At 33.9% G+C, this 19,925-nt stretch overlaps 1 protein-coding gene and 1 pseudogene across 1 annotated transcript; both read right to left on the bottom strand.

Annotated features, from left to right (window-relative positions):
- Positions 1-3,764: 3,764 nt before the first annotated feature.
- Positions 3,765-7,718, bottom strand: LOC120155564 (annotated as a pseudogene).
- A 495-nt stretch (positions 7,719-8,213) lies between these two features.
- Positions 8,214-9,567, bottom strand: LOC120155563. Its single transcript, XM_039167091.1, has 2 exons — positions 9,234-9,567; positions 8,214-8,543 (listed from the first exon to the last, which is right to left on the bottom strand). Exons 1-2 carry the CDS (start codon positions 9,312-9,314, stop codon positions 8,214-8,216), a joined length of 411 nt encoding a protein of 136 aa, XP_039023022.1. The 5' UTR covers positions 9,315-9,567.
- Positions 9,568-19,925: the final 10,358 nt, after the last annotated feature.

Below are 19,925 nucleotides of genomic sequence, written 5' to 3'. Positions count from 1 at the left end.
TATCAGACATCAATTGTAAGTCACAGTTTAAAGAAGAGGAGAAAGTTGCCTGCTTTTATTTTGACCCTTGATTTTTTAGAGCACGTTATTTTCTAACGCTTCTTCAAAAGATCTTTTCACTATTAACGTTCGGAGCTGACTCAACCAACACATACAGAGCCAGATGCTGACACAACAGTTTATCCTATTTGATTTTTTTTAAATAAAAAATAAAACTATTATAAATAATATTTATATGAAATTATTTACAACAAATCAAAGAGCTACACATGATTTTTTTTTCTTGTTAGTGTTGATGTAAACAAAGTAATAAAACTTTCATCTCATAATTTTTTACAATAATCCTAAAATTATTCACTCTATTAAGAACCACATATTGGAAACTATAAACCTTAATTCCTAAATAATTAAATCCTAGAAAAACTATCAACATAATAATTGTATTTCTAATAACTTCCATCTCATAATTGTACACAATAACTCTAAAGTATTGAAACTAATTTAATCCTGAAAATTTAATTTCTAAATTCTTAAACCCTAACATAGGCATAAGCCTTAAATATCTTTAAATATGTACACAAAAACCTTAAATTAAAAAAAAAAACTTTTAGACTAAATTATGAAACCAGGGATGGATTAAGGTTTGAAAGACACTTTTTCTACAAAAAAAAAAATGTCTCATCCAACAAGAAGTGCATTTATCACGTGTGCAATAAGCATTCTTTTATAGAAAACGTTTTTCTAAAAAAAATATTAATTCAATAAATAAGAAAAAATAGTGTTATTCGAGTAATAATTTTTTGGGTAAACTATAACATTGACCACTCAACTATTTAGCTCTTTTACTTTTACTATTGATCTTTTAATTTTATCAATCAGACTACTTAATTATTTAATTGTTGTCAATCAAGCCACTAACAATTAATATTTAACGAAATATTGACTTGACAGTTAACACAATTGACATATTTATATATTTAGTCTTCATTACTTACATATTCTACCAATTTAATCTTAATTTTAATTTAATTTTAAAAATTAATCATCCAATCAGGAGTTGAAAGATGTTGACATAATATTATAACATATTTTACTGATAACACGAGTCACTAGCTGATTGGAGAGTTTTTTTTAATTAATATTAATATTTTAATTAAATAAAGTTACAAAATAAAAATAAGTTGGTGCTAAAAAGAGATCAAACCTAGGACCAAAGGGATGATAGAGCGCGCTCAAACCACTGGGGCCGGCCCAATAGTTGTTAATGCTTTACATGGTATTGTATATATTTATTATTGTTCTAAACTTTATTTTTCTACAAAACATTGTTCATTTTATTTTTTAAAATTTAAAAGAAAATATTTTAAATAAAAAATAATCACAATTTTAACGCTATTAAATTATTATTTTCAATGATTATAGTTATTTTTATTAAAATATGTTTTACATTCTCATTATATAAATCTACCAGCTTTTAATTTTTTTAACAATTTTGATTTAAAGTATTTAAAAATATTTTTTTATAATAAGAAGTAATTAATTTACTAATAAATTAACTTGAATCAAATATTAAAAAAATTATTATCTAATTATATAATAATTTGAATATAATGTTTTAATATTTAATAATATTTTATGGTTAATCATATGAAATAAATTTATTCATTTAATTTAATATCATTAATGATTATTTATATTTTACTATAATTAATCTCATCATTAATGATGGCTAAACTTTATTATTTATTGTTTTATATTGCACCTAAAGCGATGAATGTTTTATAAGTCTGAAAATAAAATTAATAATAATAACAATATATAAAACTCCATATAAGTTTTATCAAATGTGGGGTTTGTGTCCCGGTTGTTAAAACCTGCCCACGGAACTCTTTAGTCCCGAGTTTGATTCCTCCTAACGACCTCCTTATTTCTACTTTGTTTTCACCATGAATAGGTGGTGACATATGTGGTATCTTATGATTGGCGGGGAAATTTTTTATTTCGTTAAAATATTAAAATTAATTTAAAAGACTCTCCAAATTAGCTATTTGCACGTGCCACTTAATCCTAATTGGAGGATTAGTTTTTTTAATTAAATTCATGTTAGGATTAAACTGATAGGATATGTAAGTGATAAGGACTAAACATATAATTATGTCAATTTTTGTTAACTGTAATGTCGGTATTTCTGTCGAATATTAACGGTTAGTGACTTGATTGATGATAAATGTAAAAATGTTAAATAGTTAAGTGGTTAATGATATACTTTACCCTAAATTTTTAGGTATACTAGGATAAAAAGCCTTAAAAATCGATGCCTACTTTTGCAAGCAAAGATTGGCAAGCGGCTGAACACAATCTTCACTCGTAAAAGATTGAAAATTTTATATGATATTTTTTTATTAAAAAATTATTTTTATCTACTAAAATTTTATAAACTTATCGTTCCTTAAAATTTTATAAATTCGTACTCAATATAAAATTTATTACCGCCTTGTTTATATTTAATATCAATAAAAAAATTATATTTATCTTTATTTACATATAGTATTAATAAAATCGTGTATATCTATACTCATATTAATGGCTTTCGTAAAGCCCTTGGTAGTAGTAAAAGGGAACTTAGGGTGTCTACTTTTTTTCTTTGACTTAGTACAAAAATGAGGGTTAAAACTATGTCTCGAAAATATTTTTGTGTAAAAGTTTTTTTTTGCTAAAAATGATATCTAAAGTTGTTTCCGTTTTTATTTTAGGTATTTGAATGTTAACTTTCGATAAAAACCTCCGTTGTCATTTTCTGATAATTTTGAAATTTTATTTTTTAAAAATATATTTTTTTTATTTTTTTAATGGAAAAACCTTCCCTGTGCAGTTCCAACCCCACCCCCTCCCCGCGGCCTGTGCTCTCCCCCATCATCCTCATGTTTCAATTAATTATATTTAATAATAAGTTTAGGTTGAATTTAATAATAAATTTGGGATTATGATTAGGGATTTGGGTATTAGATTTAAGGATTTATGTTTAGGAATTTATAGATTTAGGGGAATTTAGTTTCGATCAGTTGCGAAAGTATGAGAGTTTTGGTCTTGAGTAATTGGACGATCACACATTGTTGGGTGTTCGACTGATTGACGCTGTTGGTTGTGACCACGGTGACAAAGTGATTAAAATTAAGATTTTAAAAGTTTTGAATTTTTTTATTTAAAAACAAGATTATATATATTTTTTAAAAAATAAAAATTTTATTTTAAATAAAAATTTTCAAAATGACTAAAACATGACACGTGTTATTTAACAACAATTAACATTCGGGGTATCCTACGAAAGCTGCTCTCAACCTAGTGTTGGGAGCAGCCTACTATCTTACCTCCCCCTTACCCCATTACATATGGGAACAAGGCACAATCAACCATAACATTCGAGCACCTAAAATTTTAACGGAAAAAACTTTAATCACCTATTTTTAGTAAAAAATTCTTTAAACACAAACGTTTTTCGAAGCATAATTTAAACACTTATTTTTGGATTAAGTTTTTTTTATTTGAACCAACTCTAACTCCATTTTCCAGCTTACGTCTTAGCGTTCATTCTGTTTCCAAAAATTATCTCCTAATCCAAGTTCCACGTATTTTTTTCAGATGTAGCCAGATATTAAATCAAAGTAGTTACGATAATCCCCTCGACTGTCATCCTTAATTACGTCCATGCTACAAGTATGGAAAACCATTACCCATTAACCACTGAACAACATGCGAATTTTCCTTTCAAGCCTAACATGGATCACTAACTCAACACAGCTGCTTTCTTTTCCTTCTTGCATTTTCAATCTTCTCTACATGAGGCTTTTTAATTGGGAAGCCTGACCATGCCCAAATTTTCTAATTGAATTTTGGGCCCAACTCTATACCTAAGGCCCCGCATTTAGGTGCCACCTTTCCTACTCGAAAGGGCAGTTGGGGATATGCTAATACTGCCTATATTTTACAGACAATCCTTTCAAAGCCATATTTCTCGAAAAGAAACTAGTTCGAAAGCGATTATACCACGCCAAAGCCCGTGCATCGGCTGTCCCCTTCCTCTTCGCTACTAAACAGAGTTTGGTCTTTTTGGATCGAAATCTGGTATTTCAAAGAATAAGTGAGGAGATAACTACTAGTGAAAAACAAATGCTTCCAAAAACAAGAGCCAGGGTAAGCTACTTTACCCAGCAGGCCAGTCGCTTGGCAGCTGCATCGCAGTAGCTGCTTCCGAATACATTATTAAACAACTTTCGTGCACTGCTAGGGAATAAACGGTGGTAATTGGGCATGACAACATCTTCTAGCTGCTGCAATATACTTGCCTCGCTAGGTGCACAGTGTTGCCCTGACAACTCCCTCTCCAACACATCCTTGCAAACTGAAAGACTCGAGAGGAGTGTAGAGCTATTCTGGCATGTGTAGCCTGCATAGTCGGAGCAGCGGAACTCACAAACTCCATTGTCACAGACACCACCATGGAGGCTGCATTGTTCATCACAAACATCTGGCATATAGTTCCAAATAAAATGGTAAGAAACTAAGAATGATGAAATACAAACAGGATATATGCAATTAATTGACTGCATTTTTTTTCCAGACGTACACAGCATGAAATGTTTCAATAATGGAATGCAAACCTTGAGAGGTCCCTATGAATGTTTTAGAATATTGAAATAGCACTCAACACTTCATTTCGTTTTTCTTGAAAAAAGAGGGAATAATAAAAAGATCATATCTTGATAATTTATCCTTAACAATGCCAGAAAAGGCATCACTGATATAGAAATCCCTCAGATTTTCATCCACAAATAAGATAGATAAAAACGACTATAATTGACAGAAAACGAGTATCTGCAGTCAGATATGTAGACATATTACCAGTCGAGCAGTCAATGCCGGTATGGCCGGTATCTGTAGTCAGATATGTACGGACACTAATAGTGCAAGATCCTGAAAATTATATAACACAGGCAAAAATAACATCAGTTTATTTAAAAGGATTGTCTCGGAAGAGAATTGGCATACCATGTTTTATCTTAGCTAAATATCGACTTTGAGAAGGATCGCGGAGCTCACTTGTATTACAATCGTGACCACCCCAGAAAGCAATGACACTTTCCATTAACACAGTCACCGTTAAAATTACAAGAACTTGCACATTGGCCGGACACAGAAACCGCATCAGTGTTACAGATTTCGTGGTAAGAAGAACAAATCAGTTCACCTGCAGATAAAATATCAAAAGAAATTATCAATACAAATAGATAGATCATAATGACTGAAAAGATGGTTGATTGAAATTACCATTAAAACCAGGGAACTGAACTGGTCCACCAGATTTAGGACACTTTCCAAATACCATCCACAGCTAAAAGAAAAATTATTAACAAAATTAAAAGGTGCAGGAGGGAAAGAACTTAACATTCAAAGGATTTTCGCCAGCTTTATCTTTTACAGTTATAATTTATAAACAAAAGCTATTATTTCAGTTAGTTGGTCCATGCAGGGAAAAGGTTGCAGCAAAACTTTGCTTAGCAAAATAAAACCGTACCTCTAATGAATTATTTACACATCTTTGCTGCTAACAACCATTTTCCATGGGTCACAGAACCACGCACAAAATCTGTTCGCACTAAGGATGAAGCCATGCACCTATGCAATCATTAAAAGATTATTCATCAGCAATTGCCTCAAAAGTTGTAACCATGTCTAAGGTAAAAAGAAAAAGTAAAAAGAGCCCCAGTAAAGTATTTTTTGGGTCAAAAATCACCTTGAGTTACTCACTCTCACTTCACCTAACATTCTGTCTGGGGCTCTTGCACTATTAGTGTCCGTACAAAATCCATCAGAATATGCCACAAAGTATGCGCAATAATCAGCCAGCGAGGACTGACCACCTGTAAAAGTCAATAACAAAGGTCAAGGATGCACAAGGACAAGTAGCATGCAGAATACAAGTATCACATTAGGAACATGTGGAAGTGGAACCAAAACTGAAAACAATTTTTCTATAATTCTAACTTAAAATTTTCATATGTTAATACACTGGCTTTCAATCCCCATAAATAAGGAATTCAAGTTGCAAACAAGTACATACACTTGGTAGCCTGAGGAAAATACCAAGCCCATTGAGGTAGGTCCTCACTATAACTTACAATAGGACAGTAACCCTCTGCTTCCCTGTTATATGTACAGCCAGACAAATTGGCTGTATTGCAATGATATGCCCCCTTCCAGAGATTGCAAGGAGAAGTAACAAAATCTGTTCCTTGGTTGCGGCCCCAATCAAGACGATCTGCCATGCTATAGTTAGCTTGATACCATCCACTATCTTCCAACAATGCCAGAGTCATTTTTGAAACTACTGATCTTGTATCCACAGATCCAGTCATTATCTCATTCATCAAAAGTCATTTTTCCCAGTGAGACCAAGTCATCACCCAAAACATTAAGGACCATACGGCTAAACTGCTGCATCTTCTGTTAAGAATCATATTTTGTATTCTACACTAGTTTTGAGATAACTTCCATGAGTAATCCACAACAAATGGCTCAAAATAGAGAGGGGAGAAGCAATAATAACAAAGCCAAAATTGAATACCTGATGTGACGCGCCCTCCCCCATCTTCTAGCTCTAAGCCTGTAAAATTTTCTGAGAATGCCTGTTGATTAAACAATCATCAACTATTTGTTCAAGTTTCTCATAGTGCTTTTTTTCAGTAATCTAAAGCAAAAAAACTCAGCACAACAAAGAAGTTAACAATACCCCATAATGATGCCATGAATGCATAATAACACGTGGAAGCACCACAAGAGTAACCTGCAAATTCACAAAGTGATAACCATGGGATAGTGAGGTTCTAAAACTTTTCATCAAGTCCAGATATGACAAAGTAAGCAACATACATTATTTTTATATTGAAAGTAACAAGACATGAGATGCAGTGTTGAAAGCATCTTTATGCGTCCAAATCACAAAATATTAAAAGTTCAACTGAAGTCTGATTTCAAAGGCAATGAACAAGTGACACAGAGACAGAGTTGAGCTTTTACTTTAGAATCCATAACTTATGATGCAAATTGGTTTAATGTTCATACTCACAGTACAGGTCATGTAATTACCCGACTGCGCCTCCTTTTTCTCTGATCCCTAAAATGATCAAAAGCATGTAGGTCAAAGCCAAGAACATGCATAACCTGGATTAAAACAACAAGGGTATTTAGGATAAGCAATTTCCTCCTATACTCTGTCAAATTCATAAAATTAAAATCATCAAACCTCGTGGATAAGAGTAGCTGAGAGTAAAGTCTCTGCTTCAGCCGTTAAATGTCGTGGAGCAACATTCACATGACCTACAAAACGGAAGTACATAGCTTTTTATTTTAGATTTCTACTGCACACAAAATCAACATACTCCACACTTTAGAGATGGGACAACGAGCAATTACCAGCTATTGCACGGCCCCATTGGTCACGTTCAAATGCTACTGCCCAAGCTAAAGTGTTGCCAATGGTAGGTCTTAAAGTCACAAGAAGAACCAAGTCTGCATAAGCAACACCATCTGCAGGAAAAGATAGATAAAGACATTGGTTACAAAAGAATGAATCTAGCAGGAAATTACTCTTAGAGGCCAACATCAAGATGAAAATGGAATCCAAGTAACTTTAAGAAACTGAAATGAGATACCTTCGACATATTCACGAAGCTATACACCTCCATCTTGTCCGCATGCAGAATATCCACTCAATCTCAAATTCCCTCTCACAGGCTCTACAGCCAAGGCTCTCTTGAACCAGTCAGCTGCCTGCCCTAGAGCCTTCATTCAATTTCTTAGAAAAGTTAGCATTGGGTTAATCCTTACCAACAAAAGCAAATTTATTTGTAGAATGTATAAACTGAAACCTTGCGAAGTCGGCGACGTTTGTCCTCCCCAGATATATCATCCAAAGTGCAATTATACCAACAGTCGCCATAGATTGGAGGATGGCCATGGGGATTGCAGGAGGGCATGCCAGGCGGAGAACTCAGAAGTGGCTCCCCAAGCTGGTAAAAGAAAATCCAGAAAAAAGAAAAAAAACACCAAATACCCTCAATTAGACTTACAAGCATGATCGGAACTACAATGCTAAAGAGATCACCAAGGACATAAAAGCACCCACCTTCACAATGTCGCCAATTTTTTGACAATCTCTATCCTGTGAGTGGCACAGCATCGTAATTTAAAAATATTCTTAGAGGTTGTTTAGCATCCTTTGGATGACCAAGCAACTCGGGAATCCCAAGCAATGACCTTCCTTTGTGATGCACATGATTTGAGATGCCTGAGTGCTTATAAACTTGAGGAGTAACCGAATAAACCTTATGACCCGTTCGCCTTCTCTGTTCAACCATCTGGTCATGAATACATGAATGCAAAACAATGTTTTCACTTCTTCCTCTTTCTTGGCCTTCCCATTGCAGATCATCACGCTCCCGGAGGTTAGCGGTAGCAGCTTCAGACCATAACAATAACAATAAAATCTGCAGTACACGTAAGAAAAGGCTTGAACTTTAAAGGGAATTGCACAAACAAGAAACCCCAGAATTAGATATTAAAACCAAAAAGGGAAAGAAAAAACTCTATGCAACAATAGATCTAATAAAACCAAACTGTGGCTAATACCAGCACCAAGATTAAGTTTTTACAAATCAAGAACTCAAATCCAGATATTTGATGTGGCATTCACCCCCAAAAGTTTCAACTTCAAATAATTCAAAAGTAATAAAATTGGGGAATGATGAAAACTGTAGATGTAAGAATCCCATAAACTTTCAAAATTTCAATAGCTTTTTTTTTTTGAAATAAAAAAAAATCAATATCTGATTCAACTAAAAGTTCGCGTTTTTATCCAACAAGCAAACCCTTGGTGAACAGCTTCCAAAAGGAAAGAACCCCAAAAAATCGTTGCAAAACGGTAAAATCAATAAATATAAAGAAAACTATGATGTAGGCAAATGAATCCCAACTTCAAATGCAGAAAAGAAAAAGAAACCTTCGAAGTATTAAACATCAAATTTCGAAGTATCTGATCCTTTTCGAACTAATTTTCCAAGTGAACCCATGTGTTCTGCAACCTGATATGTTTCTACAATTAAAACCCACAATCATCCTATCATCTTCATAAAATTCAAGCAGTCTGAGAAATAATTACAGTGAAGTCGAAGATTTACCTCCAATAAAACAGCAACAAATCGAAGCTTAAAATCAAGTCTGGTTAAGTTGCTTGAACCAAACCGGATTATAAGCTCCATCAAATGTCCAAAAGTAAAGCATCAACTCTTATAATTCCATCAAATCTCTCCAATCGGTTTTAGAAACCAGAAATACAGCACTTCGCTCCACATTTCTCCTCCAAAAGTACAAACCAAAAATATTTCCAAGCAAAACGCAAATTTTACAGAGCTTAAGACACCCAAAAAATATATAGATTAAATAATAATGAGATCTAAATATCTTCCACTTTGTTTTTCTGAATAGAAAATGAGGTGTTCTCGAAACACTGCTGCTAAAAAGAAATAGTGACAGTGAAGAAACGAAAGAGATAACTAAATGGGGAAAGAGGAGTTGCTAGAAAATTTATGAACATAAAATCCAAAGATCGCTGGCCTGGGTGCAACTACATACATACAGGTATATGTGTTACGTGTACCGTGTTTTCTTTTTTTCCTTCAGAAATTGTTTTGTTTTTAAATTAGAAAATGTAAAAAATAAATAAAATTAGACTTGATTTTTTTTTCTTTTTCTTTCCGAGAGGTAAACATAATTTACCCATTTGACAATTTGCGATCCTCTTCAGATCAGAAGTAAAACGAGGCCAAAGACAAGATGGTATAATTTGGATCATTTCATTAAATCGCCCATTCTTTTTGAAAGTTCTCATTCTCTTATCATTTAGAAATTGATATAAACTATATTAAATTCAAATCAAAAGTTTCATGTTCTACTGATACCATATAGTACGGTTTTTTTAAAGTATAAATAATATTTAATTTATTACTTTTTTAATTAATTCAAATACTATATATCATTGATACAATTATCAACCTTCTTTTGAAAAATCATAATGATGATGATTTCTTTTTTAACTTTTCAATTTGTGGTAAAATTTTCCGAAATTATCGATGCGTTTGATAGGAATTTATTTGGATTAAGGATAGCTTTTGTTGTGACAAGTATGTCGATAAATGATAAAATATAGGCCTAAAGGTTATTCTATTTTGTGGTAGATTTAAGAGTAAGTTATACTTTTAGTACATAAACTATTAGTTTTATACTAAACACATAATTTACCCTAAATTTAATTGAGTAATTTCGTTTTTATTTTTTAAATATATTTTTTGCACAACAATCGATATTCGATCCATTGATCGACTATAGAGGCAAGAGTGACCCTCCCAACCCAGTTTGCTTCATTCAAAAACATTAGGATTCAATTTTCTGACATTGTTTAAGGGATCTAGTGTCTCATCCCACTAGATCAACTGATTGTTGGTTATTTTTTAAATATATTATTTTGTCTTTGAGCTTATTTAACTACATTAATTTTGTCTTTTGACCGACGATGATTGTTGTAATACTGATATGATGTTCATTGTGTTGATGTTATAGTATACGATGCTGACTTATAATTGATTTTTTCTGAATTAGATCGAGAGAATAATTGATTTTAATTGAAAGTTTGAAGGCTTATTCAAAAATATTTATTTTAGTACAATGAGAGCGAAGATTTTTATGAAAATGTTTAAAATATTCAATTTTTTTTTAAATATTTTTAATTTTTTATACTTATAATGTATATTTTATTAGTTTTTATATTTTATAGTTTTAGTTTTTTTATAATTTTTTTTATAATATTTAGGTTGTACATTGAGGAGATAATACGATTGTATGATGTGCCAACCTCTATCATTTCAGAGAGAGATCATAGATTCACATCCAGGTTTTAAAGGAAACTTCACGAAGAAATGGTACTTGGTTGAATTTCAACATAACTTTTCACCTACAAAATTACAGTTAGTTTGAGAGCATTATTTAATACCTCAAGGATATGTTGTGATGTTAATTATTGACTTCAAGAAAAATTAGAGGAACATCTTCTTTTGATTAGTTTATTTATAATGAAAGTTTTCAGTCGAACATTCAGATTGACGCATTTGAGGCATTGTATGACAGAAGACACATAACTTCTTTGTTGCTGAAAAAATATTTATGAGAATCAGATTATGGGTCTTGACTTGGTCAAGCAAACTCAAGAGAAGGTTCAGTTGATCATAGACAAAATCAAAACAATATTCGATTGATAGATATTGATATGAACCTTAAGCGTCGAGATATAAAGTATGAGGTTGTTGATAAGGTTTTCTTAAAGGTGTCACCTTGAAAGAAGGTGTTACGATTTAGACATAAAATAAGTTAAGTTCGAGGTTTATTATGAGGTATTAAAGAGGTCAGGCTGGTAACTTATCGATTAGAACGATCATTAGAGCCTAAATATATTCATAATATGTTCCATATTTTGATGTTTCATTGATACCGATTAAACCTTTCTTATGTTATTTCATTGAAGTAGATCGAGGTGAGTAATGATATATCGTATAAGGAAGATCTATTAAAGATCTTAGCTCAAAAAGTTAGAGACCTCTAGATCAAGAAGATATCTTTGATGAAGGTCGTGTGGAGGAATTATGTAGTTAAAGAGGTCACATGGGAGACTGGAGAGTCTATGCATTTACAATATTCTTACCTTCATTATCAGGTAAATTTCAAGAACGGAATTTTCTTTTAGTAGTGGAGAGTTATAAAGACTTGTGTCACATCCCAATTTTTTAAATCAAAATTTATTATATAAATTATTTGATTTTAAGGACTAAAGTGCAAGTTTCTAAAATTTTTAGGCTAGTTTCAAAAATTTGGGAAGATCAGGGACTTAACCTTGAATTATCCCATTTTTTTGGTTAGTTAAAAAATAAAAAATTGGGGATTTAATGGCTGAGGGGGCTTGAACTCGTGACCTTAGGGTCATGGGTGCCCATGCTCTAGCCACTGGGCTAGGCTCTTATTTTTTATTTTTAATTAATAAACATATCTTTTATTATAATTTTGTTGGGTGTTAACCCATAACTAAAAACCCCCTGGTGCAGTGAGGCAACCCCCAAAATTTTCCCTAACCCAAACGCTAACCATCATAATTCACTCCATTCTGACCTCCGTTGTCGTGCTCCGTCGCTAACAACGTGACCGACGTTCTCCTGCGACCCGTACCCAATAATCCACAACCCCGTATCGGCCATCGTTCACCGGGAGCGACGATTGAAAGCTCCGTCGTTCAGTTTGCTTCGATTCTGGTCAAACCCGATGACGATTTACCTCACCATGCCGCCACTGTGTTCCCTAGCCTTTTCCAACCAAAACCCAACTGGGTTCATCGTCCACCATGGGTAAGCCTCCAAACGCTTAAATTCGGTAAATGGTTGTAGTCTTTGGCTGATTTTTTAGTTGAATGGTGTTGTAATGTTAATTGTGGGGCAATCGACCAACTGATCGAACCTCGTTGTCATCGCCACGCTCCACCACAAGTCGCTGCGTGCGCGTGGGGCTCTTCCACGCTCCTGGGAGCCTTCTAGAAACGGTCCAGATGGACCGAACTGGCCTAACTCGGTCTGAACCGAGTCTATTTGACCTGATCGAGTCAACCCACCTAAGTCAACTCGAACCGATCTGACCATTGATCGTTGACTTTGACTAGCGTTGACTGTTGACTTTGACTAGCATTAATCGTTGACTTTGACCAAAAAGTCAAATTTTTCAAAAAGTCATATTTTATGTTTTAGATGTCTTGAGTCCGAATCTGAAGTTTGTTTCACTAAATTCGAACCTGGTAAGCTTTTTTCAACGTTTTATATTGCGATTCGATCTGTTTTTCCCGAATAAGATTTGTTTTTTGATGTAATTTATTTTTTTCATGCATCCAAGACATTATGGGACATGGAATTAAAGTTCGAGGGAAACCGAATGGAATTAAAATGATCGACTGATGTGGTTCTAAAATCGAGATAATATTTTACTACCCTATGCATGCTTTATGGTACATGATGGTGGTTTGTTAATGCATGATTGGAGTTATTGGTCAATTACATAGAGTTAATTATTGATGGACTCGAATTGAATATGGTATAAAGAAAGTAAACCCAATAAGACTCAATTGACTCGTGTAAGGAACTAGAAGATCGATAAGAGGTAAATCTAAGTTCAGTGATTTAATCAGTAAATCAATTAATCTCAGGACTCATAAATTCTTATTAATCTCGTTAATGGTTAAATGTCTGAAATACTTGGATAAGAAACTATGAAATACTCGCGTTATGTAAAAGATAAGGATTGTCCCTGAAAGTGAAAATAATCCTGTTAATCGATCATAACCTCTAAGATGGTAAAAGACTTAGAATTCTGATTCTTGACTAAACTCCTAAAGACTAATTTGGCAGAAGTAATGTATATGTCAAAATTAAATTAAATGACTAAAATATCCTTGAAATGGGAAAATGACCAAGAATTGCTAATTCCTGAGCGAACACTCGATGGCTAAATTACCAAAAGTACTTTAAACGTCTGTATTACTCAAAATGACTATATTATATGACAAAGTTGAACTAAATGGAAGTGTTGTACGTATTTAAATTGTTGAAACGATCGAATTACTCTGGAAACTCTGAAATGATCGAGATAAACTTGAATACTAAATGACCTAAGTACTCTCAAATACCTAGTATTAAGTGGATGACTGGGATAAATCTGGAAACGCTGATGAATTTATATGTTGTACTGTCCATAAGGATTATGAACCACGAATCAAGCATGTCGATATTTCTTAATACCGTTGTAATACAGAAATGAAATAAATACCATTGGAATACCTGTTCGTCTCCCTAAGATCTATTCAACGATGATTCTGAAGGTGATCAGTTTAACTAGATCAATCAGTATTAAGAAGTGAATAATGGTGAAATACCTCGGTCTGAATGGTTGGTAAGTATCATAGTGTTAGGATTGCTTAGTTTAATTTGACTCGAAATCCTAATAATTTGATATAAATCCTAAATTCTATAAATTGTTGTTTTACTCTCATTAGGTTAAATTACTAAGAATTCTTTGAGAAACCAAAATGTCTAAAATGTATCTGATTGCCTGAATAATGGAATCACTCCTGTCATATCTGAAATCTCAAGTAACTCTGATATAAAAGATTCTGAATACCTTCCTGATTACTTAGTGCCTCCGAAAAATATTTGAATACTATATGATCTTGATAAACCACTTCCCGAATGACTGATGAATCTGTTACCTATCAAACCTTTTTTAAAGGGATCTCATTTCAGAAGTTCAACCAATTTACAGAAGTTTCGTGTTTCCCCCGCTTGATAATTGCTAATTACCTCCAAAAAATAATTAGATCCTCTAGTGTGTTCCTTATGTTCCATATAATTGTTTTACCTGTTTTAAAATGTGATTTTCCAAAATTATGGATTTACTGAAGTATTGATTTATTGTTTATTAACTACGGTTACATTATATGTGTTCTTTGGTTACTATTTTTACTGATAAAGAAATATGTCTGAACTATGATTTCCTGCTACCACTGGTTACTGTCTGGAAAATATTTTTCTTCGGGGTACTTTAGGATCCAATATGAAATCTCTACAAGTTCAGTTCTGATCAAGCTAGTAATTTATTATGTAGGTTCAACAACGATCAGCTGGTAATTCCTTATGGACCTAAGGAGACCCCTGGGTGGGATCATAGGCCCAATGAGGCTAGTGGAAAGACCTTATGGACCCTAAGGTACTCCCTTAGGGTGGCACCTCTACTGTGTGCATTGGTTAAGTCCTTATGGGCATGAGGGAACACCCTTCAGGTGGGAACCTATCTTCAACTAGGGTAAGGCCTTATGGACCTAGGGTGCTCCCTTAGGTTGGCACCTACACCCAATGGGCCTAGGGTAAGTCCTTATGGATGTAGTTCTGAGAGATGCATATCGATGTTCAGTTGGAGGGTATTATTGTGGTTTTAAAATATGTTTTATACTACTAATGCTTTTAAAGGATTTGTACTCATTTTTCTATTTTGTTGGAACGCACTAGACTCTCCAATTCAATCTTCTGAATCTGTCTTTCTCTGAATACTGTCAGACTGTAAATTCCTGTTTGTAACTGAAGACTTAGTTAATGGAATCTGAATTCACCGCTAGAATCTAATGATGACTGTCCCACTAAGGAATTTATGCTTTACCTTATACCCGATGACCTATTGGATTCATCTGGTAGTTCTGTATTACTGAGCTTCCCAAAGATCACTCTTTACTCACCCTTTCAGGTTAAAAGAATCAATCCAGTGCATCTATCAACTTCAGTATTGGAAGTTCCTTTGGCTTTGCTTGCAGAGTACGGTACAATGTGTAATTAGAGGGTATGTAGGCCCATATTCATTTTTTTCTATATACTGAGTTTAAAACTTGTATGATTTTAATTATGTTTGTAATATATGAATGGCTTTCTAAGCTTGTTTTTTTATTTATAAATTATTTTATGATTTTACATGTTTTAACAAAAAAAGTTATTGTCGCTTTAGTGGTCGTAATGTGACACATCAAATTGGATCGGGTCACCCGCATAGATTTGAGGGTTTTACAACTTGGATTTTTTTAAGTTTCCATTTGAGCTTTGACTTGAGAGTTGAAAATTATTTTAATTTGTGTGTTGGAGTCGTTGGACTACATTTGAGTTCGATTTGAGTACGTTTATGACCCATTTGAGGTTAGAAATGAGATTTTAATTTATAGTACTAAATTAATAGGATGGCGGAGAATACCATCATTTTCCTTTATTTCTTCTCTATCTTTACTATTTATTTTCTCTATATTTCGTTTATTTTTCTTCCACTAGAAAAAAAAAGAAATATCTTTCAAAGAATTTATTCTTCTCAAGAAAAATTTCCTTTGAAATCATAGAAGATAAGATCATATTCAATCATAATTTAAAATGTTGAGAGTTTTTATAGGGTTTTGACTATGTGTTTGCTAATGAATTTAGTCTCGTTTATGCAAGCACGTTTTCACATGCAAAGGGAGTATTCTTGAACATTTCTATATTATACTTACTTTATGTTAGTTTGATCAGATATGCTATGGTAATACATATCATGTTAAGGTTACTAGTTATGTAGCTAAAGGATAACTTAGCATGTACACATCTTTATAATTGATGCACATTGTTATTTAAGTATGTTAAGCATGTTAAAATAGTATTGCATTCATATTAAGCATGATTTATTACATTTATGAAATGACAACATGCTTAATCATTCATTTGTTAGCTCATGTACATTCATTTTAGCTCTTAGACCTTATACATTAGTTTACATATATTATATGATGATATACTTAGCTCATGTCATGCATTCATAGCTCACAAAATCATAATCATGCACGACAGCAAGGTACTTAGCCCATACAAGCTTAATGACATTGAATTACCTTGTTTTCTTTTCACATGTGGGTACATTGGAGCATGGCACACATTGGGACAACTTGGTGGAATATTTGGAAGCCATATGCAGCTCACAATTAGCTCACAAACATCATGGCATCTCGTGGAACACTAAGAAAAGCTCAACTCAGTTAGAGGAGCTCAAGGCTAGCTAATCTCAGCTAGTTGGACTATTTGAATATAAGTTGCTAAAAGTGACATCCAATTGTAGCTGAACGTAGCTGAATGTGCTGCTATGAATCTTGGGAGGTCACACCTAAGGGTATCATTCACCACCAACCTTTACTTTGCTAGCTAGCTAGGCACTTGCAAGCTTGAAGGTAGCCCAATTCACGCCCAAGGCTGCTGCCCATACTTGGTCTTCATTCTATGCATAAGGTTGCACCACAAGCATCCCAGAGAGCCATGTGCACGCCTTGTGACCAGCCAAGCCATGTGCTATGCGTGTGACTCCATTTAGGCACCAAGATGAATGGCCACATAACCATTCGACCAAGCATCATTTATCCTCCAAATTGGCGCCAACTTGAAGGGATTCAAGCACTATTCGGCCAAGGATTAAGACTCCCCATGCCAACTGAACCATCACCTATATTTTTCATGTTTTTAATTAATTAATTATGTTATTATAGAGGGACACAAGGGCTGGACAAACCACCATATACCCATTCAGCCAAGTCCCTTCAAAAACAATAAATATGCTAGTCCTATTCATTTGTAACCACACCTTTTTATCAATTAAAGTGAGACTATTCTTTTTCTTTAGTCCTTGTGACTTTTATCGACTTATCAAGTAATTTATTTACTTGTGGCGTCAACCCCTTCTTCCCTTGATACTTGTGGTCCTATCTCTCTATAGATAGTGGGTCCAAGTCCTTGTTACCATCCCTTAGAAAAGATTTGTAAGGCCGGGTCTTTGCTCTCTATAGCACTGGTTCTTCCTTGGTCATTTCTAAGATACTATCCTCACCAACCTGTAATTGTTTCATCACCCATACCATAGTCATAACAACATACTTCCGCTTTCATTTCTCATAACATAAATAGCCTACCATTTCACATTGACATCAACTACCAAACCATCTCTTTGAGCCATTCACTTATGCAGGTCCTTTCTAGATCCACAATCAATTTAAGGTATAAATACCTTACATCAAGCGATATTCAGAGCCTTGGTGGAAGAAGCAACATGCAACAACAACAAAAATACAAAAGAAAGAAGTGCAAAGTGAAGTGCAAGTGAAAGAATAAAGAAAAATCAGCAAAGTAAAATTGCAAGCACTCAAAAGAAGAAAACAAAAAGAAAAAAAAAGAAAAGAAAAGAAAAGAAAGAAAGTTGAAGCACTCAACAACAAGTCTTATCACCAAGTCAATTTAAGTAAGCCTTTAAAATTGATTATGGTGATAGAAGGGTTGTGAAGTGACTTTGTATAAGTAACCCCTTTATTCTCTTCTTTCTTATTTCTAAGCCAGCTTTTCATTATATTTTTCTTTCCAGTCCTACTAACCCTTTTGCAGACGACGCATAACAAGTAAACTTTACTTGGTATAGTTTTGAGTAAAGTTACTTATAACTTGAGATAAAGAGATTGAGAAGAAAAATGATTGAGCGTGTGAGATCAGAAGAGGACTAGTAAAAGCCTTGAAGTCCTAGAGTACAAACACAAGTGGATTGAGTAACATTCAAGTTTTCTTGGAGTGAACTCGTGAGGCTTTGTGAGACTATTATCTGGTAAGGTCTTTTACACATTTTCTTTTCTTATTTCACTAATCATGTCTCGAAGTCTAGGACGAACCCCTGAAAGAGAAGCCCCTAACTTACAAACTCAAGCAATTATGCATGAGATGGTAAGACTGTTGAAACTAGACTTGGAGCCCTTGCATGATCGAATGGATCAATTTGAAGCATCTTTGGGCAATCGAAGGACAATTCACCCTAGAATGGAAGAAGAATTTGAAGAGGAGGCTGAAGTAACCCCAAAAGCAAGAAGAGATATCCATAGAAATAAAAATGATAACTTCAGCAACATCAAGGTAACCATTCCTCCATTTCAAGGACGAACTAATCCTGAAGCCTATCTTGACTGGGTAATCAAGATCGAGCATATTTTTTAATGCCAAAACTATACGGAGCAAAAGAAAATAAGGCTTGCTGCTATGGATTTTGTGGACTACGCCCTAGTTTGGTGGGATCAATTAGTAAGTTCAAGAAGAAGAAATGGTGAACGAACGATCAGTACTTGGGAAGAAATGAAGGCCATTATGAGGAAAAGGTTTGTGCCTACTCACTATCACCGAGATTTTTACATAAGCTTCAAAATCTTAACAATGAAACTGGAGCGTTGAAGATTATTTCAAGGAAATGAAGATATCCATGATTCGAGCCAATGTTGAGGAAGATAGGGAAGCAACCATGACAAGGTTCTTATTTGGCTTAAATCCTGAAAGAGAAGCCCCTAACTTGCAAACTCAAGCAATTATGCATGAGATGGCAAGATTGTTGAAACTAGAGTTGGAGCCTTTGCATAATCGAACGGATCAATTTTAAGTATCTTTGGGTAACCGAAGGATAATTCGCCCTAGAATGGAAGAAGGATAATTCGCCCTATAATGGAAGAAGAATTTGAGGAGGAGGTTGAAGTAACCCCAGAAGCAAGAAAAGATATCCATAGAAATCAAAATGATAACATCAACAATATCAAGATAACCATTCCTCCATTTCAAGGATGAACTGATCCTGAAGCCTATCTTGACTGGGTAATCAAGATCGAGCATATTTTTGAATGCCAAAACTACACGGAGCAAAAGAAAGTAAGGCTTGCTACTATAGAATTTGTGGACTACGCCCTAGTTTGGTGGGATCAATTAGTAAGTTCAAGAAGAAGAAATGGTGAATGCACGATCAATACTTGTGAATAAATGAAGGCCGTTATGAGGAAAAGGTTCGTGCCTACTCACTATCACCGGGATCTTTATCATAATTTTCAAAATCTTAAACTAGGAAACCAGAGTATTGAAGATTATTTCAAGGAAATGGAGTAGCCATGATTCGATCCAATGTTAATGAAGATAGGGAAGCAACCATAGCAATGTTTTTATCTGGCTTAAATACTGAAATTGATAACCTTGTTGAACTGTAGCATTATGTAGAGATTGAGGAGATGATACATATGGCCATGAAAATTGAATAAAAAATTAAAAAGGAGGTCTTCAACCAGAGTAGCCCAAATTCAGCCACCAAATGGAAATAAGAGCCTAATACTTTCTGGAAGCCAACTCCAGTCCAAGTGAAAGATCATGTTGAGACAATCAAAACTATAC

The sequence above is a fragment of the Hibiscus syriacus genome, unplaced genomic scaffold (assembly GCF_006381635.1).
Source record: "Hibiscus syriacus cultivar Baekdansim isolate YM2019G1 unplaced genomic scaffold, ASM638163v2 tig00111197_pilon, whole genome shotgun sequence".
Lineage (NCBI taxonomy): Eukaryota > Viridiplantae > Streptophyta > Magnoliopsida > Malvales > Malvaceae > Hibiscus > Hibiscus syriacus.
This window is presented reverse-complemented; position numbering and strand designations above follow the sequence as displayed.